The sequence below is a fragment of the Cervus canadensis genome, chromosome 1, assembly GCF_019320065.1.
Source record: "Cervus canadensis isolate Bull #8, Minnesota chromosome 1, ASM1932006v1, whole genome shotgun sequence".
NCBI lineage: Eukaryota > Metazoa > Chordata > Mammalia > Artiodactyla > Cervidae > Cervus > Cervus canadensis.
Genome location: NC_057386.1, coordinates 14,737,595 through 14,765,503, shown reverse-complemented (window position 1 = coordinate 14,765,503; position 27,909 = coordinate 14,737,595). Strand labels below are relative to the sequence as shown.

Genomic DNA, 27,909 nt, shown 5'->3' with positions numbered 1-27,909 from the left:
AGGGCGGGGCAGTGTCTCAAACGGAAGGTGGTTGTTGTCCGAGCCAAAGCTGGTTTGAAACTGGGGGTCGGGCCCGGCAGTCGTTGTCTGTTGCCACCGCCCCGCTTCCGGGCTAGGCCGTCCCTGCCCGCCCCCGCCCCGCCTCCCTTCGGACCCCTGGGCCCCAGGCCAGGCTCCCTGCCGGATTTGCGCCCGGCTCGCAACAGCCCGCTCCCGTCCCGGTCCTCCCTGCGGCCCCTTCGCCTCCACCATGTCACTGCACGGCAAACGGAAGGAGATCTACAAGTATGAAGCGCCCTGGACCGTCTACGCCATGAACTGGAGCGTGCGGCCCGACAAGCGCTTTCGCCTGGCGCTGGGCAGCTTCGTGGAGGAGTACAACAACAAGGTGGGCCGGGCAGGGGCTCGGAACCCGGCTGGCGGGGAGCGGGCCCCGGGAGCGCCCTTTCTGGGCCGGAGCCCAGACCCTAGGACCCTCCTGCGGACTTGCCTTAGCGCCACGGAGCGGTTCCTCTGTGTCTGGTCCTGTGTAGAGAGTTTCGCTCTCTTTATCGCATTTAATCCTTGAAACATCCCTGGGTAGTCAGGAGTGTAGTTACCCGCGTTTTACTGATGGGGAAACTGAGGCACCGTGTTGCAGCTTTACCCGGGTCAGTTATTTCGTGACGGAAACAGGTCTCAAACCCAAGTTTACACCCCAGAGCTATGCCATCTATCACTGGTATCCGCTCCCCTCCTGCTGCACTGCTTCAGTTAGGGGGCAGAAGAAGGATGAGGGAATGATGGCTGTGAAGAAAATGCGCTTACGATGGTCATTCACTCCTGGCCACACTAGATTTCTATTAGGTCTGGTTATTGCGCAGGCTTTCCCGCCCCCTACACCCACCCGCAGGCACTATTATTGATGGATTTGTCGGGATTTCCATCGCTGTTGCGGCCTCGTGTTCCTCCTGTTCACAGCGATCTCCTTTTGGAAATCTTGACCAGTGACTGTGATCCCGTCGTTGTTTTCCGAATAGAGAAGGATGTTAACTTGCTGTGTCTTTTCTTGGCATCTTTCTTGCTAGTGCAAATATGTAGCCTTGAGTAGTGAGTCTTCCTGGACATCGGGAATTTGAGAATCCTTCATAGAAGGTAGTAGGAGGAACTTTAAGCTGGTAGTGCAGTATAAATTTGTTTTTGAAAGTTGTTGAATAAGTTAGTGAGAAGAATTTTCTTTCCTTTGCTCTTTAAATCGCTTCCATTTTGTATTAGAGTAAATAAACGTGGTGATTTATCGTAGTCAGAGCGACTGAGAGCTGTGCTTAGCGGTTTTTAAAGCCTGTATGTACACCTGCTTGACACCATGAACACTGTGACTTAGGAAGAATAGCCTATGTGGATGGTGACAGGCATGGTGCAGGGAAGAAAGGCAGGTGCTCTAGGGTTGAATGCCCTGTCTAGTCCACTGACTGGCGGTGGAGCACTGCACAGGTCAGTTTTATTATTTCTCACCCACAGTTTGTTGTAGGCAAGTTCTTTTTTAGACATAAAGGTCCTGTAAAAAACAGTTGAACGTTGTAACTTTGTTTACAGATTTTCAGGAGCGCATCTGTTTCTCTGGAGTTAAGTCTTAAACTTTCTGGAATCCCCTTTAAGAAATTGATGAAAGCGATGGACTCTCGTTACCCAGACATGATATATACATAATTTACAAACAAATCCCAGGGAATATGCACTGATCTTGGGGCCCATCCATTGCCCACAGAAAGCAGAGAGTCCTGACAAGACTTAGCTTTAAAAGACATAGCTTTATTTCCTTTTCTCGGGTGCCTCTTTCTTCCTAATGGCCGGTTAATGCATAGCAGAGTGGGGAATGGAATTCAAGGTACTGATGTGTGAAGTGGAATAGAACTGTTGTTTTAAGAATACATGTTGGGAAGAAAAAAAAAGTAAACCGTATCTTTCAAAGGGCTTGAGTCTTTCACACAGATTTTTTTGCCTTGCAAGTTCTTGCAGGGTCATATTTTGGGGGGCGGGGGTGCGAAGTAGAAAAGAATATCTTTATTGCTTTGTCAAGGCAAAGGGGGCCACAGTGGGCTAATGCCCTCCTAACTGTGTGTTCTAACCTGGAGGGAGCAGTGAGAAGTTTTATAGAAATGGTTCAAAGAGAGGGTGATCAGCTCGTGGGCATTCTTCCGATGGGTTGTGATTGGTCGGTGGTGAGGTAAGTGGGAGTCAGCATCATCAACCTTCTGGTTCCAGCTGCTCTGGGCTCTACATGCTTGTGAGAGCATATCGTCAGCTTCATCCACCTGGTGGGGTTTCAGTATTGAGCCCCAGGTTCTGGATGTCTTATCTCAGGAAGAATTCAGTGAAAGACAAAGTGATAGGTAAGAAGTAGATTTATTTAGAGAGAAACACACTCCACAGACAGAGTGTGGGCCATCTCGGAAGGTGAGAGTGGCCTCGAAATCTAGTATCCCCATCTCCAAGAGGGGAGAAACTGGGCTACACCGTTAGGCTGCTGGTGGAATCAGTGGAGTAATTGGTGTCAAACCTCGGTTGCAGGAACTACACCCTAAAGTTTGTCCTTCCATTTAGTAACTCTATAGAGCTCCTTTGCCAGGGCACACAAGCAGTGCGGTTTTAGGGAGATGCAAACTGCTGATCCCAGGAGTAACAGGCGAGCAGTTTACCTCTGTCTTCACTCACTTGCATGGTGTAGGCAATGCAGCATCTTGCCTTCTGTTTTTGTGTCCCCACCAATCTAGGTTAGAGTTCTTAACGTGTGTGTGTGATGGACACCTTTGGCACTTTGAAGCCAACAGACCTCTGTTCATAATTATGTTCTCAAATGCATAAAATACATAGGGTTACAAAGGAAACCATTATATTGAGCTATAGTTATTAAAAACACTTTTTAAAAAGTGGTGAAAGTCGCGCAGTTGTGTCTGGCTCTTTGTGACACCATGGACTATACAGTCCATGGAATTCTCCAGGCCAGAATACTGGAGTGGGTAGCCTTTCCCTTCTATGTACTTTAAAATTAACTCATTAGATGACATCATCCATTAATTTTGAAGTAGTAGCATTTCAGGATGTTCACTGTGGTGTGATATGAAAAAAAAGCAATGATTTCTTAGTGACAAATCACAGATATTAATGCCATGGTGAGTAACTGCCTCCATTTATAGTGGAAGGAAATGGTAAATTTCAGCTCGAGGTTTGTGAAAATGTAAGTGTGATTTTCCAACTCAAGTTCATGGGCCTCAGGGTAAGAAACCCTGTGCCTCGGGGCTGGCGGGCGGTAAATCTAGCTACCACACAGTGATTATCAGGCTTGGTTTTGGAAAAACCTGGCCATAGAGGTGCCAGACTTGATGTTTTAGAGGAGCTTGAAAGTTATTGGTTGACATTCTCAGACCATTGATTCCTGTTTGCTGTCAATAGTGATTGCTGGTGGAGGGCAAAATAAATTGACTCAGCAAATTAACTGATAAAAAAGCCGAGAAAGGGTCTTTTTTTTCCTACTCTGAGACATTAAGAAAACATGATCATAATTTAAAAAAATTTTTGTGTTAATATCATCATACTTTCCTGTAGTAAAATTATTTGTAGTTTGATAGAATTAAATCTGTCAGTGTTTCAAGGACAACTTGACTTTTAGGTGTTCCATCATCTGAATAAATTTGGGAATTGCTGCAGTGTAAAGAACTAAATTCTATCATCTACATCTGGATTAAAGAGTCCCATAATTGATAATGTTTTATGTTCTTTTTGTGTGTGTGTGGTCTCTGCTGGGGGATAGAACAGCACTGGTGTTGGAGAATGGTTTTCTAAAATTTAGCGTGTGTGTGACGCCTCTGAGGGACTTATACCTTCCTGGGCTTCACTCTTGAAGTTAAAAGACACTCAGGTGATTCAGATACAGGTGGTCCAGGTGCCACTGCAAGACCATTTCCCTGGATTTACCTTTGCATCTCCTGACCAGAGGTGGGAATCATTTTTTGTATCTGCATGTGCCTAAATATTGGTTCTGCCCTTCCATCCCATGAGAAGTTCAATCACCAGATAGCCTCTTTGAAGGGGCCTGGGTTGAGATCTCAGTCCTGCTGCTTCCCAGTTTTGCGTGGCCTTCACCAAGTGAAAGCCTGTGCCTCAGTTTCCTCATCGGTAAAATGAGGGTAGTGAGGAAGATGAAAGGAGTTTTAAATGTGATGGGTTTAGGAACTCTGCCTGGCACATAGCGATCACATCACCACCGTACCTGTAACTGAAATATCATCTAGGAGAATTATATGAGTGTTCAGTACATTTGACTTCTGTATTTTCCAGGGAGAAATCAGGACCTTAGGTCAGAAAGGAACGATGAAAGGTCATTGTGTCCATTCTTTGACTTTTAAAGACCTGGGGGCGGGGGGAGATTCCTTGGTTCCTTTGAACCAAACCTATTTTGTGGTCTAGAAGCTTCTTGTTGTTGGACTCGGAGTACCATAATGTGCTAGTTGAAGCCCATTTTCTCATGTTCTACCTGGCTTAGACAAGTAACTGATAGAAGAACTCTGGCATTTCTCCTGAGTCTTGACAGTATCTGTGGTCTTTAGACAAGTGGTATTTCCCTTGTTTTATGGAGAAAGATGACTAGCAGTTCCTGGGCTTCTATTCCACTTAGTTGTATGTTTCAGGGTTGATTTTGACTAGAACTGTCAGTGTGATTGGGATTTATTTTGCACTAATAGTTAACTAGCTGACCATTTGTGCTTTAAGATAGAGCATCAAGAAAACGTTGTTGAGATTTTGAGGAGAAACCGTAGGTATACCTCCTGCTTTTTGAAGACTATCAGTGAATCTGAGTAAGACTACCTTGTAATTCAAATTCACATGGGATGAATGCTTGCCTTGTCAGCCTGTGTTGATTCCTATGAGATCTTTAATGCTGAGTTACTTTATCTGTTTGACACATAATGATTTTGACCTTGGCATACAAATTTTCATTTCTCAGTAGTTCTGGCAGCCTTTCAGGATTCCCATTCATTTGTTCATTAATTCAATAAGTATGTATTGTGTTTTAGGCACAGTGATGATACTTGGTAATCTTCTCTATACTTTTTAGCAGATGTGAAATTGGCAGCAATAAAGAGAAAGTGTTTTGGTACACATAAGTGTTTTTGATAACTACTTAGAATTTTGCAGTGCTCCATCAGTCTCTGGCAAGACTGCCAGCAAGAGAATTTAAAGTATCAAACTCTCTGGTTTTAACTTCCTCCTTTCTTTTTTCTATACAGTGAGAGCACTAATTCCTCCATGAGACAACTAGATAAAACTTCTGCTGCTGTACTGCTTTTTGCCCTGACCTGGCTCACACAGACTTCCTAGAGATGCTGTGATGTGAGCAAGGAGTGAATCTGTGTTCTGTAGGTAGTCTGTCCCGCCTGGGGCTGTGGTGCCAGAGCTTATTGGTTAGACTCTGAGTCAGGAGCAGAAGAGGTGCTGTGCCAAGGCAGAACCTCTCTGCAGACACTGATCAACAATGATCAGTCAGGAACAGGCTTGAAGGGAGGACAAATGAAAAAGATCAAGAAAAGCTGGTTTACTCTGTCAGAATTTTGCCTTTAGCTGGTTTTGGTTATACTAACAATTGTGGGGAAATGTGCCACTGACGAGGTGGTATTATTGATTTAGATCACTTTTTTTTTTTTTAACTAAACACACGTACACACACATGCATTCACCTTTGTGTTCTAATACTAGCACTGTATGTAATTAAAGAGGAATTCAGTTTCCTCCATCAAGATAGGCACAGCAACTTTTTAAATTTTTTAAAAATATAAGGTATGAGTAATGTGAGTAGTAATTTATGTTGTTATTCATGAAAGCAATTGAAAGTGAAGACGTGGTCATGCCTCTGAGGAATAAATACATAATGTTTTATACCCACTTCTTAGGAGATATCTGACATAGTCATCTCCACAGTTTAAAAACAAGTAAAAGTGCTTCCATGTCCTGGCTATTATAAACAGTGCTGCGATGAACATTGGGGTGCACGTGTCTCTTTCAGATCATGGTGAAACAGATCACCAGCCCAGGTGGGATGCATGAGACAAGTGCTCGGGCCTGGTGCACTGGGAAGACCCAGAGGAATCGGGTGGAGAGGGAGGTGGGAGGGGGGATCGGGATGGGGAATACGTGTAAAAAAAAAAAAAGAAAAAGAAAAAAAAAAAAACAAGTAAAAGTGATCTTGTTTCACAGGGTTTTTTTTTTGAAGGGTTTTTTTTATGAAGGGCATTTGTTTCACATGCTGGGATAAAGTGTTGTGAAGCAAATAGTTGCAGAAGGGTAGTGGGTGTGGGAGATAGACGTTTAGCAGGAGGACAGAGAAGACTGGAGGAAGGAAAGGGCAGAGGGGTAATAACTTCAATGTTGACAAGACGATTAAAATTGTACTTTTTGGTTATGCTCCCACAATAAGGGGGGAAGGACGGCAGTGTAGTGAAGATCAGATGGGTACAGTACAGGAAGAGGCCAAGACGATTCAGACTCAGAAGAGCAGAGTTCTCCAGAACAGGGTTGTGATGGGCAACATCAATACTCCTTGGTTTGGGGCAGTGGGAGAGGGTGCATGGCTGGCAGCAGGAGCTGCTCCAGTTCCCCTCCTTGACACCCTTGGATAAGAGGAGAGCTTAGCTGTACAAGGAGACAGACATGCCATTGTCTCTAGAAGCACTGGATTAGGCAGGTTGGAAGAGACTGAATTGTGAGCAGCTTGACAGTTCCTCATCTCTGTTGCCTGGGAAGATGCAGAAACTTCATGTGTTTATGCTAACTTGGAACAGAGTCCTGGCCTCTTTCCCTTAAGAACTTCCTTGAGATCATCTAGAAGGAACTTGCCTCATTCGAAAGGAATCAGCATAGTAGCAACAGCGAAATACTATAAGAAAGAGGGAAAATGGGAAACACATGTAAGGTAAAGTATCCACACTAGAAAATGTTTTCACCTTAATTGAATATTAATGGCCAGTCCTCCTGCCATGAATTCAGAGAACTTAAAGAGCTCCAAGCAGAGGTACAGGAGGTCAGGTAACGTGAGACGTGGTGACAGGAGAAAATGGAACCACCAGCAGGTAGAGCCCAGGAAAACAGGAGAAGAGAAAACAAAAATTACCGCAGAACTAAAACCCACGTTGGAAAGAGAATAAAAATGTACAAACTACTGAAAACAGTGAAGATTAGGGAAGACAGGTTGAGAAAATGAAGTGGAAATGAACAATTAGGAAGAATATAACAGATGCAGAAAATAAAGGATACCTAACTTAGGTATAATTGGTGTCTCTGAAGAAGACCAAAGAAATGAAACACAAAATCTCAAATGTGTAGTTAGACTATAGAATAAAGGTATGAGGTAATGCCTTCAAATTGTATATCTCAAGAAAAACGGACACAGAACACTTGGCACTGAAAACTGTCTTAGGAAAATATCTACATTTTAAGGGTGAAGAAAGAATCTTTTAGACATCCAGGCAAACCGATCTCTTCCTCTGAGAGGGGAGGAGGAGAAATTAGGCTAGCCACAGTTGACAGAAGGCGTGGAGCAGTTTGTACAAATCTGCCACTGTCGTAGATTGTGCTACTGTAAACACTGAGCATATACTTAGGAGTATATAAGATTACATGGGAAAAGGAATATACTTTTTTTTTTTTTTTTTTTTAGGAATATACTTTTTAAATAGATAATTTATAAAAATTGACCATGTATTAAGGAAAAAAAAATTTTTTTTAAGTTAAGGGAAATCAGCTGATTGGTAAAAGATAATACATATCAAAACGTATGGGATGGGATTTCCCTGGTGGTCCACTGGTTAAGACTCCGCACTCCTAATGCAGGGGGCCCAGGTTTGATCCCTGATTAGGGAACCAGATCCCACATGCCACAACTAAGACCCAGGAGAGTCAAATAATAAATATTTTAAAAAAAAACCTCAAACTTATGGGATGTTGAGGAATCTCAGGCCCAGATATGCTAAGTAACTCTCCAAAGTGACATGGAAGGTAATAGCAGGACCAGAACTGGAATAGTCTGTCTCCAGAGTCTTGTCTATATACTGATGTCAAAAAAAAAAGATTGGGGGGGAACAAAAAAGAATGTTTTGAAAAGAGAGGGGAACACTTGCCTTACCAGATCAGAGTAAACATACTGCAGTTGGTATGGTTATAGCCAGTAAATACCACATATAGTTGATGCAGTCACACAGAATGTTCCAAAGCAAATTTAAGTATCTATAGGAAAGTAGTTAGTGATAAAATTCACTGAGGAAAAAATGAATACATTCTGTGGTGTAATTGGCTTCCCAGGTGGCACTAGTGGTAAAGAACCTGCCTGCCAATGCAGGAGATGTAAGAGACTCGGGTTCGATCCCTGGGTCAGGAAGATCCCCTGGAGGAGGGCATGGCAACCCACTCTGTTCTTTCCTGGAGAATCCCATGGACGGAGGAGCCTGGCAGGCTACAGTCCATGGGGTCGCACAGAGTGGGGCATGACAGAAGCAACTTAGCACACATGGCATAATTAGTTGTCTACCTGGCAGAACACTTCAGAGTCCTCTATTACATGTCATATTTGTTGTCATTGTTCAGTCGTGTCTGACTCTTTGCAACCCCATGGACTGTAGCACGCCAGGCTTCTCTGTCCTTCACCATCTCCCAGAGCTTGCTCAAACTCATGTCCATTGAGTCCGTGATGCCATCCAACCATCTCATCTGTCACCCCCTTCTCCTGCCTTCAATCTTTCCCAGCATCAGGGTCTTTTCTAATGAATTGGCTCTTCACATCAGATGGCCAAAGTATTGGAGCTTCAATGTCAGCATCAGTCCTTCCAATGAATATTCAGGGTTGATTTCCTTTAAGATTGACTGGTTTGGTCTCCTTGCTCAGGGGACTCTCAAGAGTCTTGTCCAACACCACATGTCATACATGAAAATCAATTCCAGATCAAGTATTTAAATGTGAAGAAAAGTCCCACAAACATAGTAGAAGAAAACTGAGTAGGAAACTTGTTCTGGGGCAGTGGGGAGAAGAGGAGAAGGCAGACTTTAAGCCAGTCATTAAATCTAGGGTCAACTAAGGCAAAGATGGACAGGTTATAGTACAGTTGACCCTTGAACAGTGCAGGTTTGAGCTGCACAGGTCCACATAAATGGACATATTTCAATGATAAGAACTACACAAGGCCCATGGTTGGTTGAATCCAAGAATGCGTAGGACTCAGATACTAAAATATACACAGATTAACCACCCCCTGCCTCGTTTTGTTCATGAGTCAGTTGTATATACAAATTTTTTTTGTGGAAAGATGTGGAAAAAAATCAAAAGACAGATGGTAGGCCAAGGAAAGATACTTTCAAAACCTGACAGCTGGTAGGAGCTAATTTACTTACTGTGATAGCAAAATGAACAAAGCATATAAATAGCCAGTACATAGTAGAGAAAATGCAAGTGATCATTAAACAGGAAAAGAGATCACCTGCCCAGGTTGGATGCATGAGACAAGTGCTCAGGGCTGGTGCACTGGGAAGATCCAGAGGGATGGGATGGAGAGGGAGGCGGGAGGGGGGATCGGGATGGGGAACACATGTAAATCCATGGCTGATTCATGTCAATGTATGGCAAAAACCACTACAATATTGTAATTAGCCTCCAACTAGTAAAAATAAATGGAAAAAAAGAAAAAAACTAAAACTGCAAATAGTTTTCCAATACAAAAAGATTTACATGATTGTATTCAAATGTATAGAAATTAAATAAACTGTCAACTTAAAAAATAAAAATAAACAGGAAAAGATACTAAACCTCAGGTAGTTAAGGGAAATGACCCTGTGATGTTTTTTCTCCCTTTCAAATCTATAAAAATGAAGTTTCTTCTTCTAGTATTGCTGAAGTATAGGGAAGTGATCACCTTTGCGATCCTGGGCAAGATACTCAACATCTCTTTTACTCAGTATCTTAATGAAAGTAGAGAGGATAATAGTACCTACCGTATGGATATGTTGAGAGGATTAAATGAGGAATGTGAAGCCTTAAGCATAGTGCCTATAGCTGGACCATTTTAAGCACTCGAATATTAAAAATGGCTCCTCAGAAGTAAAAATAATAAACAAGTATGCTCAGCTTCAGTAGTAAAATGCCATTTTTCTTCTATCAGTAGCAAAACGTTAAAGATTATTTTCAGTGTTTTCAAAGATATGGGGAAATTGGCACTCATACCCTGTTAAATGGAAGTGTAAACACATTTATTATCTTGTAGTTTCTGTGGTATTAATATCTGAAATGGGATGTAGCAGTTACACTTCTAGCAATCTGTCCCAATAGCAGCTTTTGCACATAATGTACAATGTATTGTTTATAATGCAAAACAATGGGTTATAACCGCAGGAACTATGAATAGTTCAATTATGGTGTGCTCACCACAGTTGGCTGTGGAAGAATGAGGCAGAACTGTTTGTACTGACAGGAGATCTCCCAACACGGTGTTAAGAGCAACTCGCGGAATGTATTTTATGGTCCAAGCATGTCTGTGTGTTCTTGTTTTAACCCACCATATACACACATATATAGTTGCAGAGAGAATCATTTGAAAAGTAGTTCATGTCAGACTGGGTTGAGAGTAAGTAGAATTGAGGGTGAAGTTAATGGGAGACTTGACTGTGTCACTCTGTATTATATGAACTGAACATTCTCTTCCATTAAGTTTTTAATGATAAGCCAAGGAAAAATATTTGCAAAACATGACCATTGGTAGGAACTGACTGAATAACAGTGAAAGCTAATTGTTATTCCTGTCAGTACTTGGTTGGCAATGTGGAGCAGAGGAGCTGAAACAAGTTAAGCTGTGGATGAAACACGAGTCTGAGCAAACACATGAAGTCTCTGGGAAGATCAGGAAACATTAAATCCCAACCATTTCCTGACTTCTTCCCTGGCTTAGGGACAGTTGTGCAGAAGTTGTCAAACCTGGGTGAGTCAGATCACTGGGGAGGTTCTTAAGAATCTAGACTCACGGGCCCCAGTTGACACTTGTTGAATCAGAATCTTGGGCTAGCGGTGGGGAGCCCAGGCCTTGTAAAACACTCTTAAGTAAATCTGATCACCAGATTTGGAAAGCATTGCTGATGGCAGTACAAGCAGGAGTCAGACATAGGCCCTGTTTTTACGGCATTTACTAAGTGAAATAGTATAAGACAGTCATTTACTAAGTGAAATAGTGTAAGACAGTCATGTAAGGGTTTTCATGAGGCAGTGTGGGATGAGTCATCAAACGGATGGAATAGATGAGTACCAAGGGCTTCCCAGGCGGCTCAGTGGTAAAGAATCTGGTTGCCAAGCAGGAGATGCAGGATGTGTGGATTCTATCCCTGAGTCAGGAAGATCCCCTGGAGGAGGAAATGGCAACCCACTCTAGCATTCTTGCCTGGGAAATCCCATGGACAGAGGAGCCTGGCAGGCTACAGTCCATGGGGTCGCGAGAGAGTCAGACAGGACTGAGTGAGCACGCCTGAGAGACCACTGTGTTAGGAAGACCGAAGATGGTTTATGAAGGAGGTGAGATGTAATAATATTAAACGCTCATACACTGAGGAAGGCACCATGCTGAGCAGTTTACATATGAAAGGTGTTACATACAACTCTGTGCGTAATGGGAATATCCCCACTTTACATGGAAATAGATTTGGCAGAGTTAAGTAACATGTCCAAGGTTCCATGGCCAGCAAGTGGTGCGTAAAGAGCCCTGAAGCCTGATGCCCGTGCACTTTATTAATACTGGGCAGACTTGGATGGACAGAAGGACATACAAGGGTCTCAGAGCATGAGGGCAGTGTAAGGAGAGGAGTGGGAAGCACTGACTAGATCAGTGAGACTGAAGATCAGGTGGGCTGGTCAAAGCCTTGAACACCTGGGTAAGTGGATCCTAAGTGGTACATGTTCCCAGGACCTCATATTTTGAGGTTTGCAGAGAAATCTCCAGTGGCTTGAAAAGCACCTTTTAGAAGTAGCAGCATTTTTCTCTGCTAATTTAGCCTTACAGTATTACCTGCATGGTTAGAGAGAGGTTTTTTTCCTTTTGTGCCATAGTCAGAGCAGTGCCTGGCACCTGACAGTCACTTGGTAAATGTTTGAATAAATACCTGAATGCAGTATGTGGCTCAGAATCTACATGAGAGGCTTATTCTTTATTCTGCCCAATGAGCCACAAACTTTAGCTTCTCTAAAGCTCAATTTTAGAGCTCCCCCACCAAGTCTGATGCCAGTTTTCCCTGTCCCGTCGTCCTTTATGTTTTGTTCTCTGCAAAGGTCAGAATGTCAGCTTTTTAATTTCTTTAAGAACTGTTCATTCTGCCAAATTCACTCTCGCGTCCATCTCTGGTTATCCCTTGCCATTCTCACTGCCAGTCACCATAGGCCTTTAACTTGCCCACCTGTTCCCCTGTGTGTCTCCGGGCTGAGCTCCCCACCTCCAGCCTCTTCGTGGATCCAGTCAGTCCTGCCCGGCATTGCCAGGCCCTGTGCTCAGAGCTCCGTGGCCTGATGGTCCGGCCTTTCAGGCCTTGCGCAAGGGGGAGCCCACCCCCGCCCTCAGTCGGCTCTCAGGGCTCCCCAGCCCGCTCGGGGCACATCTCCCAGCGTCCTCAGCGAGGCTGTCTCAGGTGGTTCCTCTTGCTGCCCCCCGGCCCCAGGGGGTCATGCAGTGAGTTCCTCTGCCCCATCTGCCAGTGATGCCTTCCGTGTCTCTGCCTCCTCAGAACCGTTCCATAGACCTTTGTAGACTGCTCAGATCTCAGCTTCTCCTCACTTGCCCGCTTTGAATTATTACTTTCCTCTAAACTTCTGTTTACATCTGTGCTATGAATAAGCAGCTAATTGTATATTACCTGTGACATCACTTGTATTGTCCTAAGACAGCCTTGGCAGGGTTGTGTTTTCCGGCAATGGGTTTTCTTCTCCTTTTACATCTTCATACAGTATCTTCCCTGGCAAATTACATGATTTTTGGAAGTCTGTAGGTGCTCTATAAAAATGAATTATTTAGTGTTGTCATATGGATTTTTAAAAGTCAGACATGGATGGCTCGATCTATCAATATACATAGAAATATGCTTAGGAATCTACAAAACTACTAAAACTAATAACTAATTTGGCAGAGTTACAGGAGCCAAGATTAATAGGCAAAAATCAGCTGTATTTTTATATAGTAGCAATAAACTATTGGAAATTTAAAAGCCATTCCATTTATAATAATATAAAAATACTTAGGAATAAAGTTAATAAAAGAAATGGAAGACTTGTATATTGAATGCTTCAAAACCTTGGTAAGAGAAATTAAAGAAAACCTAAACAAGTGGAGAATAGGTTCTGTTTGTGAGTTAGAAGACCCAATACTGTTAAGACAGTAGGTTTTCAAAACTGATTATAGATTCAACACAATTCCAATCAGAATCTCAACTTTTTTTTAAATATATATATGTATAGAATTTTACAAGCTACTTCTAAAATTTACACAGAAAAGCAAACATGTAGAATAGCCATTTTGAAAAAGAACTGCAAAATTGGAGAACTGACACGATCTGATTTCAGGGCTTCACTAGGAAGCTGGTGTGTAGCCAGGATGCTGTGGTCGTGGTCAGTGGACAGGCATATACATCAATGGGACTGAATAGAGTCCAGAAATAGATGCTTAAATACGTGGGCAGTGGATTCTCAACAAGGAGACCAAGGTAATTTACAGGATAAAGGAAGAGGAAAACACAGGAGAAAATATTTATGAGCAGGAGTGGACAAAAATTTCTTAGCTCAGACACAAGCATGAACTGTAAAAGAAGAGAAATGATAAACTAATATCGAGATTTAACATTTCTGTTCTTCAGTAAATACTGAAAGAAAATGATAGAACAGCTATGTACTATGAGAAGATATTTGCAAAATAGAAAACCAGGGACTTGTATCCAGACCATATGAAGAACTCCCCAAGCTCAATAAACAAAACAACCTGGTAAAAAATGAAGTGAAAGAAACCATTCTATATGATACTGTACAGCGTGGCTACATGTCGTTTTACATTTGTCAAAACCTAGAAGTTGTACAACACAAAGCGTGAACTTGAATGTATATGAGAACTCTACTTTCTTCCCAGTTTTTCTGTGAATCTAAAATTATAAAGTTTTAGAGGGGACTTCCTGGTTGTCCAGTGGTTAAGACCCTGAGTTTCCAGTACAGATGTTGCAAGTTTGATCCCTGACCAAGGAAATAAGATCCTGCATGTGGCAGGGCCAAGAAAAAAAAAATGTTTGTTTTTGAAAGGACATAAGATTTGAAGAGAGAATAAATATGCATGGCAAACAAGTATATGAAAAGATGCTCAGTATCATTAGTTATTAGAGTAATGCAAATTAAAATACTACTTCACGCCTATTAGAATGACTTTTAAAAAGCTGGTAATACCAAGTGCTGACAAATATATGTGAAGCTCATACATTGTTAGTGAGAATGCAAAATGACACTGCCACTTTCGCCACTGGCAGTTTATTATTTTTTCAAAATAGAATTAAACATATGCTTACAATATGACCCCAGAATTTCACTCTTAGTTGTTTAGCCAAGAAAAAGGAAGGCTTGTCAATAAAACAAAAACAAGGCCACTGTTGGCAGTCCAAGGGTTAAGACTCTGTGCCCTCAATGCAGGGTGCACAGGTTCAATCCCTGGTTGGGGAACTAAAATCCCACATGCCACATGGCGGGGCCAAAAAAAAAGAAGCATGAAAAATTTTTTTACACATAAATGTTCAAAGCAGCAGTATTTCTAATGGCCTTAAACTGGAAGTAACCCAAGAGTTCATCATCTGGTAAATGAATAAATGTGGATAAACAAAATCCATATACTGCAGTACTATTCAGTGATAAAAACATGGTTGAATCTCAAGAGCATCCCGCAGAAAGTAGCCTGTCCCAAAAGACTCAGCACCACAAATCCATCTATGTGATGTTACAGAATAGGCAGAACCATAGCCAGTGTTGCTCGTGGGGTGTGGACTGACTGCAGAGGACCCCAGGAAAATCTTTGGGGATGATGAAAATATTCTGTGTTTTTCTGTGGGTTTTTTTTTTGGCCCTGCTACATGGCTTGTGAGATCCTAGTTTTCTAGTCAAGGATCGAACCCAGGCCCCCAGCAGTAAAAGCTCAGAGTGCCAACCACTAAACTGCCAGGAAATTCCCAAAATATTTTATATCTTAATTGATGTGGGAGGTTATACAGCTCTATACATATATGCATTCCAACTCATGGAAGTGTACACTTAAAGTGAGTAAATTTTATTGTATGCAATTGAACCTAAATAATATCATTTAAAAAAAAAATAGGAAGATACTGGTATCTTGAGACAAAAGTCAGAAAGACAAGAGTGGAAGGAATTCTGTTTTTCTTCTGTATAGTTAGTGCTTATCCTCTTGTTTATCCTTCCTACCAATCCGTTCCATCTTCCACCAGGTGGAAGTTGATGAACAAATGGATAGCAAGTGGCATTTCCAACTGAGCCAGATCAAGTTTGACAACAAAGTTTGGAAGTTAATATTGGTCCAAAACTGACTCAAAGAAAAGGTAGTCAGAACCAGGTGGGACTTTCTCATCAACAGCACCCACTTTTTTGCCCATTACCGTGGTTTGGGTTCTCAGATGCTCATTAGTCACACTGTTCTGTGTAAACACGTTACTAGCCAATGGGGGCAAAGGCAGGGGTGGTTAGAGGAGGAGGCAGTTCATGTAAGATTGCCCTTTTAAAAGTGTTTACTTATTTTTGTCCGTGCTGGGTCTTGGTTGCGGCATGAGGGATCTTTCTTTCATTGAGGCATGTGGGCTTCTCTCTAGTTGAGACCTGAGGCTCAGTAGTTGTGGCACGTCATGTGGGATCTTGTTCCTGGACCAGGAATCAAACTTGCATCCCTGCATCTCCAGGTGGATTCTTAACCACTGGACAACGACCAGGGAAGTCCCACAATTGCCTTATTTTAGGTGAGATGTTACTTTCTCGGATGGCACTAAATGCCCCCAGCACTTCTAGTCATGGAGTCACTAAAACCACAGCTGCACGTTGTCAAGGGCCTTGGGTTGCGGGAGAAAAGTGTAAGCAGCTGGGCAGATAGTGGCAGCTCTGTGGTTGAATCAAGAGTGCAGAGAGTTGGATTCAGGAAGCCTGTCTTCAAATTTGGTCTCTGCCCTTTACTAGCTCTGCAGTCTTCAGTGTGACTCGGCCCCTCCGAGGCTGGGTTTCCTCGTCTGAGCAGTGGGTCGTCTGGACTCGATGCCCACCCATCCAGTGGTTCTTGACTGTGCAGTGAAGGGTGGTACAGTGTTAGGACTGCTGATGGGCTCTGGGTACTTGGCATCCGAGAAACAAAAGTTTACGTGGCTCCATTTTGTGGTGTTACAGGTTCAGCTTGTGGGTTTAGATGAAGAGAGTTCAGAGTTTATCTGCCGGAACACCTTCGACCACCCGTACCCCACCACCAAGCTCATGTGGATCCCTGACACGAAAGGCGTGTATCCAGACCTGCTGGCGACGAGCGGCGACTATCTCCGCGTGTGGAGGGTGAGCGGGCGCTCGAATGGCCTTGGGTGGCAGCTGTGGACTCACAGAGAGCAGGCTGGGGCTGGAGGCCGGGTCACTGCAGCCAGGAGAAGCGAGTGGGAGCGGGTGTGGACTGAGCTTGTTGGGCTCAGCAGATGTCTTGGGCCTTGAAGTCCGGCTGCAGTCAGCCCTGGAAACTCAGGACTCAGTGAACGTGATATAAGGACGAGAGCCTTCTGTGGGGGTGGGGACACCAGTGGCCTCTTATTCTGCTCGCAGCCAGGGTATTTTTGAGTACGTTGGACGAAATCCCGGGCCACTGGTTCTGTTGCAGCATGGGAGTGGGCGGTGGGCCTCGCCCCTCGGCTGAGCCGTCCCTGCAGCCTCCCCTGTAGCTGGAGGTGTAGCACCCGACCAGGCGGGCACAGACACTGATTCGGGCAGGATGAGGAGACCTCTTGTCTTAGAAGGATTTGGGGGTGAAAATTTGGAAAACAGCTGGGCAGAGGAGAAAGCTTGGAAAGAAGTAGCATTCAAGTCATTCCTCTGGGTTGTATTATTCTTCATGATAAAACTGTCTCCACACGTCTTACATTTACGAAGGTATCATCTGAAAGAGGCTTGGAAGGTTTTTTTGTGAAGCTAAGACTGACTGAGTTTGTAAAAATTATTGTTCCTTCAGGTTGGCGAAACAGAGACTAGGTTGGAATGTTTGCTGAACAATAACAAGAACTCGGATTTCTGTGCTCCTCTGACTTCCTTTGACTGGAATGAGGTGGATCCTTATCTTTTAGGTAAGGAGCCAGGGAGGGGGTATGCCAGTGTGAAGAAGCAGAGATATGTGTTCTCAGCTGTCACACTGGGTCTTGAGGTACGTGCAGCCTCCTAAAGTGGGGCTGAGTGGGAAGGAGGCCAAATAAGGACTGTGGTTATTAATTCCTCCCATGGAGTCGAGCTTCTCACATGTGCGAGTCTCATCTCTCCAGACAGAGGCTAACGCCCTGGGGCGAGGATTGAGCACATGACGCTTGGGTTCTCCTGGTACCCTCCCCGCACTCAGGAAGTGCTTGCAGCATGTTTGCTGGGCTCACAGACGAACAGGCGCGAGAGAGGCTGGCGTGGGACCTCAACCCCGTCAGCCGCTGACTCACACTGGTGGTTTGCAGGTACCTCTAGCATCGACACAACGTGTACCATCTGGGGGCTGGAGACCGGGCAGGTGTTGGGGCGAGTGAATCTCGTGTCTGGCCATGTGAAGACCCAGCTCATCGCCCACGACAAAGAGGTACTGATGCTGTTCTGCAGGTGCTTTCTCTGCCTTAGTGTGAGGTCAGGCCGTTGTCTTCCTTTTTTGCAAGTGACCTGGAAGATCACTATATAATGCTGATGTCTTCTCATCTAAATTGAAAGTGGTAATATATCAGAACAGTGGAAAACAGTATGACGTGAATGCGTTTTTTTTGACTCATATAAACAAGTTATTCTGTAATCTGTTGTTTTTCTTTTTGTGCCAGAGATTGCTGATTTTTAATAACAAAATCCCTTAGAGGCAAACTTGGACCTGATGTGATTAAAAAATAATCTTATAATAGAGTCACACTAACTTGAAATATATTTACTTTTTTGGGAGCAGGAAGGCAAGAAGAGGGGAAATTTCCTGGCAGACAAAACTAATTGGTTAACTCTTCTGTAAACTTGTTTTGTGAATTTCTAGTATGTTCACTTAATACTTACATGTGTAATACTATTTGGAATTGAATATGGTTAATTTTGATGGTGATGTTTCTCCTATATGTATTGGAAGGGTTGAAGGGAGCGACCTCTGATTGTGTTCACAGAGCCACCTTCTGAGTGATTTTGTGAAACGGTCATAAATCTTTTAACTCCCAGAGCCACTGCGTGCTGGTCCCCTACCAGGGCAATCACAGGACGTTTCCTGTGGGTAGTGTTCCTTTTCTATCCCCCTCCTGCACAGCAAGGAGTATTAATGTCTGTACGGACTGAAAGGATGCCTTGACATTAGGTGAGACCCGTGAGGTTGTCACAGAAGTTGGGGACCAGGTTATCATTCTTGGTGCGAAGTCGTTCTTCAGCTTTCTATGCTCCCAACACCGAGATCTGTTGGTCTGCTTGACCTGGTCCCCCGTAAACCAAGGGGCAGAGGAAGAGCTTGACCTGCCGAGAACAGCAGTAAGGGCGTTCTGCACCCAGTGGAACAAGTTGCTTCATTTTGGTTTTGTGACACTTAGCCTGTCGTTTTCTGTCAGGGTCCAACCCGGAAAACTAGAGCTACTCCGCATGTTTAACCTGAGGGGATTTAATGAGGAGATGGCTCACACAGATGACGGTAAAGCTGAGGAGCCACACTGGCCGCAGTGAGGTGGTCTGGACGAGCGGAACAGCGAGTTTACCAGCCAGCAGGCCCTGAGCCAACACCCTGGCCTCAAAGAAATGAACCTCAGGGTGGTTGTCCGGAGAGAAACATGATACCTCCCAGCACCTTTGATTTTCACCTCTGTTGAAGTGAAGACTTGCTCGGAGGTTCTTGTTGCTGCTGGCGAGTTGGTGCAGAGCAGGGTAGCGAGTGTCTGGGAGTTGTCGCCCTCTCTTGGCTTCTGATGAAATATGTGGGTGGAACACGGAGGAAGGAGCAGTCAGAGCTGGCTTTACACGCCTGGCTGTACTGCCTGTGGGCACCTTATTGCTTAGTGATGCTGCCGTGGTGTCCTGTCCCTGGGAGTCAGCCAGCCGTGGGTGCACATGTGGATAAACATGCCCCAGCCCTGATGCAGCTGGCCAGTGCCTCGGTCTGTCAGATCTTGGAATGGCCAGCCTAGTTTCCTGTTGAACCACTCCTTGTTCCCACCATAGAGAGAGAAGTGCAATTTCTTCATTGTCAGCCAGAGGAAAAGCAATTTATGATGTTGATAGAAACAGATGCTTGTTTGTCAGTGTCCCCCAGTAGGCAGACCCTCAGGAGGGCTGGAGTCACAGTGTGAGGGAGAGGTTCCACTCATGTCTCCGCAGAAGTCAGCTCTTACGGTCCTTGAGCCCAGGAGATGGGTTTTGTTTGGTATTTTGTTTTCCTTTGTTCAGCATTTTGTTTTTCTTTTTCCTCTCCCCCCACTTGTCTGGCTCTAGTTTGTCGGTCTCTCTTCATCCCTTTCTTTCTTTGAAGCCCTCTGTTGCTCTCTGCCTGTTTTCTCAGACATGAGTGCAATACAAAGTTTGCAGCAGGTAGTAAATGCAGAAGACAATAATTCAAAACCTAAGTTGATACACTTACGAACACAAACCAATTAGGAGAAGAAACAGCATTTCCTAGGAGAGCGGTATTAACCCTATGAAAATAAAGGAATACCCGAGCCTCCCATGATTCAGAGTGGCTCTTACCTCTTTCTTGCACATGAGTCTCAGGTCCAGGTTTCACAGCAGAACTGTGGTTAGAGGAGGGCTACTTCCGCCTCTCAAATTGATGACCTCAGCCTTGATGTGGTCATGGATCTGCTCTGATCATACATAGATGAAGCCACGAGGGCCAGGAAATAAATGTCTCAGTCTCGTAACAGGGTGGCAAGAGATAGCCACTGGTTCTGGCTTCATTAAGCCTGTCCAAGCCAACCTGATAGAATACTTGCTGAGTTCTTTGTGCTCTGTTGGTCAGCCGGGTATGTGCTGTGTTATCACGGGAGGTGGAGGAAGAATACTTGGAAGGCAGCAAGTGAGAGGAAGCCTACCGGCCTCCACCGTAGGGTGATCGTCACTCTTTGGGTAATCATTGGTGTCAGCCCTCTTGGTTTCCAGTCCTCACAGGCGCGGTGTGGCTTTATTTACCTCCTTCCAAGTCATGAGCAGGAGTTTAGATGAACCAGGGGACAGTAGGTTTCCCTGTGACATGAAAAGGAGGTAACTGACCTGAATCTGACTGTTGCTTCTCACTCACCAACAGGTCTACGACATTGCATTTAGCCGGGCAGGGGGTGGCAGGGACATGTTCGCCTCCGTGGGTGCCGATGGCTCGGTGCGGATGTTTGACCTCCGTCACCTAGAACACAGCACCATCATTTACGAAGACCCACAGCATCACCCACTGCTGCGCCTCTGCTGGAACAAGCAGGACCCCAACTACCTGGCCACCATGGCCATGGATGGAATGGAGGTGAGAACCCCACTTGAGGCTCACCGAGGCCCTGCCACTCCGCTCTGGTCCTGCTTAGTGGATCCAGGAGAGCGGTTCTCAGCTGGTGGCAGTTTTTCTCCCAGAGGATTTTTGGATCCACCTGGAGACGTTTTGGATTGTCCCAACTTCGGAGGGGGTGGGGGGGTGCAGGAACGGGTGGTGCTCCTAGTTTCTGGGAGCTGGGGGCCTGAGATGCTGCTTGCTGCACATGCTGTGGTGCCCAGGACCACTCCCCGCTACACACAACACGGCGTTAGCCCACCCCAATGTCAGTAGTGCGGAAACTGAGAAAGCCTGATCTAGAATAAGGACTGTGTGTCAACAACTTGTAATACATAGAGAGCTGGACTCGGAGCCAAAAGCAGCAGTATCTAAAAAGTCAACCAAATCATTCATGCTTCTGGTGCTGAGTAAACAGGCAGTTTTCGCTCTGTCGTCTGGGCAGTCTTCCAGCCTTAGTGAGTAGATGGGGAAATGGCAGCTGTGTAGCCTGTTGTTTCATAGAAGCAGTCAGTTGTGGGTGGACATGATGCCGTGATGAATTGTATTTTGAGGAAGCCAGTAACTTTCAGATTTTGCCTTGGGGCTCAGGGGAGAGGGCTCTCATCTGTCCAGCCGAGCAGGCACAGAATTCTGAGCACATGCACCTAATGGCACGTGGTGGATTATTCACATTTGTGTTACCTGCCCCTCCTCCTCCCCTGCAGCCTAGAAGCCCCATGTGGCTTATGATACAGACTATAAATGATCCGTGCCTTTGTCTCTTTTTTCCTCAATCTTATAGTTACTTTGGGAACCCCTCTGTCTCTAAGAGGCTTTTAAGTCTACAGATGAGCAAGTTATATGTACACATTTTTTTTCCCCTTGTGTAGTATCTTGTTTTTTTTTCCTGTCACCCACCGGGGTTTCTTGTTCTTTCTGCAGGTAGTGATTCTGGACGTCCGAGTTCCCTGCACGCCTGTCGCCAGGTTAAACAACCACCGAGCATGCGTCAATGGCATTGCATGGGCCCCACACTCATCCTGCCACATCTGTACTGCAGGTAATTACTGAAGGGGGGGGCGGGTAAGGGAGGGGAGGGGTGGTCTTCCCCTTGTCTCCTTAGCATCCTAATCAGCACTCCATCCCAAGGAGGGTTTGAGAGATTTACAGAGTGGTGTCACTGAGAACCTCCCTACACTAGTGCAGCTGAAGCAGTCTGAACTCCCATATGATCTTGTACCCACAGTGATATCAGAGAATCTGTATACTGTCTACATCGTAGACAGTTACAGGCTTGTGTTGCCCACTGTGTGGCCCAGAATCCCGGCTTGCACAGGAGGCGCATTCAGAAATATAAGAAGAGAGGCAGTCTCCTTGGCTGTAGCCCCCGCCCCCCGCCCCCCGCCCCTGTAGAGCTCTGGGTGCATTGAAGGGCCCTGCAGAACTGGATCCAGAACTGACTGGATCTGCAGCATGTGATGTGTAGTTCCCATTTCACCATCTGCTAGACCCCAAAGAGTACCCCTTGAAAATGTGCTGGCCGTCAGAGTTCTTTTTTCGTAGAAATGATGTCTGGTTTTAAAAACTAAACGACACTGAAACAGTGCAGAGGTGCATGAAACAGGAGGGTGACAGTCCTCTTCCCTCCTTCCTTTCCCGTTTCCACCTTAGCAACGTAGTTTGGTGGTTTGGGGCCATATCAGCTTGAATTCGAAAGCACAAAGCTTTTCCTGTTGGGGCCTCTGCTCATGCCTGTCCATGTCGTTGAGAAGCAGCCAGAGGCCCAGGCCCACCCCCTTCCTCTGAGCCTCAGGTTGTGGCCTGCCTTCTTCACTGTGGCCCTCACTGATGTATGCGTGTCCATAGGATGGGGGAAAATCCCATTAAATAATTGAATCATTGGAGAGGGATCTTTAATGACTCAGGTACTTTAAGTGGCTGAAGATGCCACGTGTGGGATCCCACCCCAGCTTTCTTCCCTGATGTCCGCCTCAGAGGAGATGAGGTGTCGGTCTGAGTCCCTCCGCCATCCCCCGCTCTGCCGTGGTGAACGGGCCGAGACACAGGGGAAGGGCTCTGCCACTCACTGGTGCGGAGCCCTGTGGCGTGGGGCACCTGCCTTAACATTTCCTCGTCATTAAAACCTCCCTCCATGGGGTTTGGGTGAGTGAGTGCTTTGTAAAGTGTGCCCCCCGCCCTGATGCAGGGCTCATAATCCTCACTGCCTGAGTGGTGACCTTGCCTGCCGGCTCTCTGTGTCCCCAGCGGACGACCATCAGGCCCTCATCTGGGACATCCAGCAGATGCCCCGGGCCATCGAGGACCCGATCCTGGCCTACACAGCCGAGGGGGAGATCAACAACGTGCAGTGGGCGTCGACCCAGCCTGACTGGATTGCCATCTGCTACAACAACTGCCTGGAGATCCTCAGAGTGTAGTGTCGGCGGCGCCGAGTCCCACGCAGGGGCTGGTGCGTCCCCGCCTCTGCCCCGCCCCCAGAGTAAGAAGACGCGCGTTTCCGGTGGCCAGTACGGCTCTCATTGCTTTGCACCCACTGTTAGCAGAAACTGCTCCAAAGTCCCCGGCCAGTCACCCACCGCCCGCTGTGCCGGACTCAGTGCCGCGTGGCGCCTCCTCAGCCCAGGGCTGAGTTTTAAGGTTTCTCTCTCCTTTCCTCATCTCCTTGGGTTCTGCTATTAAAAATGTCTATGTATCTGTTTGTCAGCCGTCGTGTTACTGAGCTCTGTGGCCGGCGGCTGTGTCTGCATTCGTCTGTCGCAGATGTCTCTGCCCAAGACAGCAGCCTGGGTCCTTGTCCGTGTGAGCACTTCCTGGGAACAAACACCAGTTTGAAACTGTCTTTCTTCATGTTATCCTGTCTCTTAACAAATTTCAACTTTGTATATTTTTTAATCTATTAGGCTAATTTTTTAAGGAAAAGAATTTTACTCCTTGGCCTCTTCCTTGGTTTTATCGCCCTCCCTGTTGACACCTTCCTCTCTTCCCTCCCTGCCTGGATCTGGCCCCAGGCCCCTGACCCTCCGAGCAGTTTGCCTTCTTGAATCACTGCCTGGGCGGAACATACCTGACTGGGAGTCCCAAACCTCCTCGGTGCTCTGAGGTCGGCTGGCTCTTGCCTTTCCTTGGCCTGGCTCTTGTAAAGGGCATTCTGAGCTCCAGAATAGACGTGTGACCCCCGCTCTTACCCCCTTAAGTACATACGCCTGTCCAGCCCCTCAGGACCTGCTGAGCTAGCCAGCCTGATGGGGGTGCCTGACTCCCGGGGGACGGTGGCAGGAAAGCTGAGCTTAGAGCATGTTTCTGGTCCACAGTTTAAGAGTCTGTTTTTCTCCCCACATATAAGCCCCTGACCATTCTCTTTCATGTCTTGAACGATAGGCAGGAATGATGTATCAGCTGAACTTCAGTGTCTCTGTCTGTTTAGTTCACTGTGACTGGTGGTACGTTGGCCACTCTCCCGATAGAGAGGAGAGAAAGCCCTCCTTGGCAGGCACACAGTCTGAGCATCCATCCCAAACAAGATCTCCTCTAGAGTGTGGGAGACAGTCAGCTCTTGCAGAGGATGGACTCAGGCTAGGGTGATCCCAGGCCATCGATTAAACAGAGAGCAAGAGAAGCTTCAGAGACCCAGGGCCAGCCAGTTCAGAGCCCCACGAACCCATCAGCCACCCTGCCCCAAGTTTCGGTTCTGAGCAGTATTGGACATGGAGGCGGTGGGTGTCTGTTTCCGTTAGATGAATGAGTTCCAGGGAGAGGTCTTGGGTGTGACTCTGGTGGTAGGCGACTCCTTGGGCAGGCAGAGTTTGGGACATGCCCAGAGTCTGGGGGGAGTTCGGTTTGCTGCACTCTGCCAAGTGCCTGAAGGTTTCTGAGACCCTCTGAGTTGAGCAGCTGGGAGTAGGGAGAAGCAGACCTTGACGCCGATAATCTTGTCCACTTGGGCTCTCACCTGCTCCAGAGAAACAAAGCAGTTAGCTTTGTGTTTCTGGGCCCTTAAAGTCTCTTGGTTGAGTCTACCTTTTCAGAAGCAGCTGGATTGGTATCCCCAAAGTCATAGCTCTTTGCTTTCATACATGGGGGCTTTTCCCAAAGAAAAAGCCTCTTTTTTCTTTTCAGTCAGGGTATTTCCCCTCCTACCTTTATTCTTGCTTCTGATTTTGGGGCTCTCCAACGGGCCGTCCGCTTGGCCAACCCTCCTGCGTTTACCGCCACCTTTGCCCTGCATCATTTTTGGACATGTGACATGAACCAGTTCTTGGTCAGAACCCTCCTCTGCTTGTTATTGTGTTTGATGGTTCCAGGGTCCTTCCCTCAAGGGTAGCAAGGCTAAGTTGAATGTCGCTGGCTCTGGGAGGCCGTCAGTTCCTTCCTGTGGAAAGGGTCTTGAAATGGAGTCTAGTGGGAGAGGTTGTTCTAGGGACAGGGCTTAACTCCACTGAGTTCTGAGTTAAGATCCCTTCCCTGATCTGCACTTTTGTGGTCTGAGTGGTGAGGAGATTTGTCACCTGGAACTTGAAAGCAACCTGGAGAGAAAAGTTAGTTACTAGAAATGAGGATATTTTGGACAAAGTTGCTATTTACCGTGGAAACCAACAACTTTTGATTTTTTTTATTCCTTTGCCCTGTGGACTTTCAGCCCTGTCACCCTCCTTAGGCCCTGTGGTGTGGTCCTCTTCCTCCCAACATCCCACCTGGGCCCAGGTGAGACTCCGCAGCTCCCCTGGGGGGAGAGAGACACATGCATGCACATGCACACACGCAGTAACTGGGATGCTAGAATTTTGAAGCCTCCGTCTCCCTCCCTTCATGCTCTGAACCAGATGGCCTCAGGACTGAGGAGGGGATTTCTGTAGTCTCAGGATTTAGAAAGCCTCTTAGTCAGCCACGCTCTGGGAAGCAGAGATCTGCTGTAGTTTCAAAAGCAAGTGTTGGTTTAATTTGTTTAGGTTCTCAGATTGCCAGCTGGAGAGAAGAGGTGGGAGGTGCTGCCTCTGTCCTCCTTGAACGTGAGAAGAGCCCTGGGAAGGCTGCGCTGGCACCTCTGGGCTCTGGCCCTCCCGGCTGTTTCCCTTTGATCTGCTCTTGGCCTCCTGAGCCATAGCCACCTTTGTTTTCCTTGTCCTCCCTGAGGGGAGGCAGGTGCTGAATACGTCAGGCTTCAGGCTCCCCGTCAGAGAGCTGGCGAGTGGGTCCAAGTCTTTGGAAAGCTTGAGTGTTTATACCCAGGAGAGTTGGAAGCCTCTCTTTCCAGGAAGGAACCAGGAAGGAACCAGGAGTAAGATGAGAACTTGAAGAGAGAAGATGTTTGATGATCAGGGGAGAATCTCTTATCAGAACCAAGATCGGCTCTCAGAGAACTGATTAAGATTTGAGAAGAAACAGAAAAAAAACTGAGACTCCAAGAAGTTTTTGATGACAGGTGTGGCTGAAACTTCTGGAGGAGATTGAGGGTCAGAGGGGAAATCAGTGATGGTGAAGGAGAAAATATTCGAGGGTGGTCCAGGTCTGAGGTGAGGAAGCGGGCAGGCTGTCATGTGGCCGTGGGGTGAGACTGTTCTCGGGCCGTGTCAACCTTCCAGGACCGTTCAGCGGTGTCTGTGATGCTGGGGACAGGGTGGCAGAGGGAGCCAGCCCTTCCTGCTGCAGTTCAGCCCTGCTGTTGTTTGGTGGCAGAAATCTGCAGGAGTTGAGCCCCTCGGTCCTTCCAGACCATGGCTCTTCTTGGTTGTAGGTTTGTAGACAGCAGAAGCGGAGGTTGCAAAGTCATGCCGACTCCCCACCCCCCTGTTCTCTTTCTCTTCCTCTTCCCTCCCCACCCCTTGCCCCTGTAGAGCTCTCTTCCTGCTGCAGCCTGGTCCTTGAATTCCCAGCCTGCGACATGTAGGAGCTGCAGTGTGCCAGCCATGGGAGGCCCACCTAGTACCTTCCCTCCACCATCCCCAGCTCCCTTGACTGCCCGGCTGGGGGGAGGGAGACCATTAAAGCAGAAGCCCCAGAGCAGACTCTGCCCTTTCCTGTCTGCGCCCTGGGCTCAGCAAGGAAGGTCATGCTGGTCACTTCAGTTGGGTTTTCCCTGGGAGGAGAGCTGAGCCGAGCAGTCAACTGTGACCCCTGGGCCAGGCTTTACAAGAAGGGTCGGCCCTACACTGGCTGGGCCAGCTACTCAGTGTTGCGGAGCCCCGCCCTCTTTTCCCACCGTGTTATTGCTGCTAATGGTCAAGGTCAAATACATGGCCACATGGAATGGGCCAGGTCCTCTCAGGCTCCTTTGTGGATGTGATTTTTTTTTTTTAAAGAATGGAAACATGCAGGTGCCTTCCCGAGAGGCTTGGACTGGTGTCTCCAACCAGAAACAGATAAGCTAATCAGAGTGTGAACTCAAGAGGAGGGATGTCAGCGGTCCGTGTAACAGCTGGAAAACGTCTACGTACCGGCCTTTAGGACAACCCAGGGGATCAGAACTCGGGATCCCTGCTCTTTAAAAGAACGTTCTCACCTTGGGTTGATAATGCAGTGTGTTATGAAAACTCGTGGAGCTAAAGCTTGGACTTGCTGGAGTCGAAGATGGATCATTTGATGTGGTTCCTGTGTATGTGATGACCCCTGTCAGTGACCTTCCAGCCTTCCTCCCCGAGCGTGAATTTGTAGCATGATTGTACAAATATCTCTGTAGAAAATGGAGGTTTCTTGTTCTCTGAAGTGTTAAGCTCTAGCCAATCAGTTTCTGTCCCCTTTAGCCTAGTGTGTCTGAACTTAATTTCTCGCTATGTATTTAAACTTTTCCTCTGTATCATAGGTTTTGTGGCATCCCACGGTCAGGTGGAGAGGAAGCTGCCCCTTACAGAACTGTACTGTAACCATTTTTTAAAGAAACATTATTTTCACAGGACTGATTATACACAGGGCTTGTAAAAAAATTTTTTAACACTGTGCTGTGAAATCACGATGGTAAATCTCCATTGAAGGCTACTTCAAAGGCACCTGAAAGTGGAGTGTTATATCTATGACTTTATTTCTTGCTTCCTAAGTATATTAAACCTAATTTTCACCCTTTCATTCTGTTTCAGCCTCCTGTATAAGAAGTACCGTATTTTCTGCCCATCATACTTTGTAATAAAACTTGAACATGTATAGA

The 27,909-nt window shown here is 46.2% G+C and overlaps 1 protein-coding gene across 1 annotated transcript; it reads left to right on the top strand.

Annotated features, from left to right (window-relative positions):
- Positions 1-19: 19 nt before the first annotated feature.
- On the top strand, positions 20-27,905 carry DCAF7 (DDB1 and CUL4 associated factor 7). The gene is made up of 7 exons (XM_043465191.1): positions 20-388; positions 16,454-16,612; positions 17,274-17,385; positions 17,758-17,876; positions 20,541-20,750; positions 21,696-21,813; positions 23,019-27,905. Exons 1-7 carry the CDS (start codon positions 251-253, stop codon positions 23,189-23,191), a joined length of 1,029 nt encoding a protein of 342 aa, XP_043321126.1. The 5' UTR covers positions 20-250; the 3' UTR covers positions 23,192-27,905.
- Positions 27,906-27,909: the final 4 nt, after the last annotated feature.

Excerpts from the sequence above, each read along its gene's own strand:
- DCAF7 (XM_043465191.1), top strand. The coding sequence starts at position 251 with ATGTCACTGCACGGCAAACGGAAGGAGATCTACAAGTATGAAGCGCCC. Across the intron at positions 16,613-17,273 it reads ACTATCTCCGCGTGTGGAGG|GTTGGCGAAACAGAGACTAG; the intron begins GTGAGCGGGCGC and ends TTGTTCCTTCAG. Across the intron at positions 17,877-20,540 it reads TCATCGCCCACGACAAAGAG|GTCTACGACATTGCATTTAG; the intron begins GTACTGATGCTG and ends ACTCACCAACAG.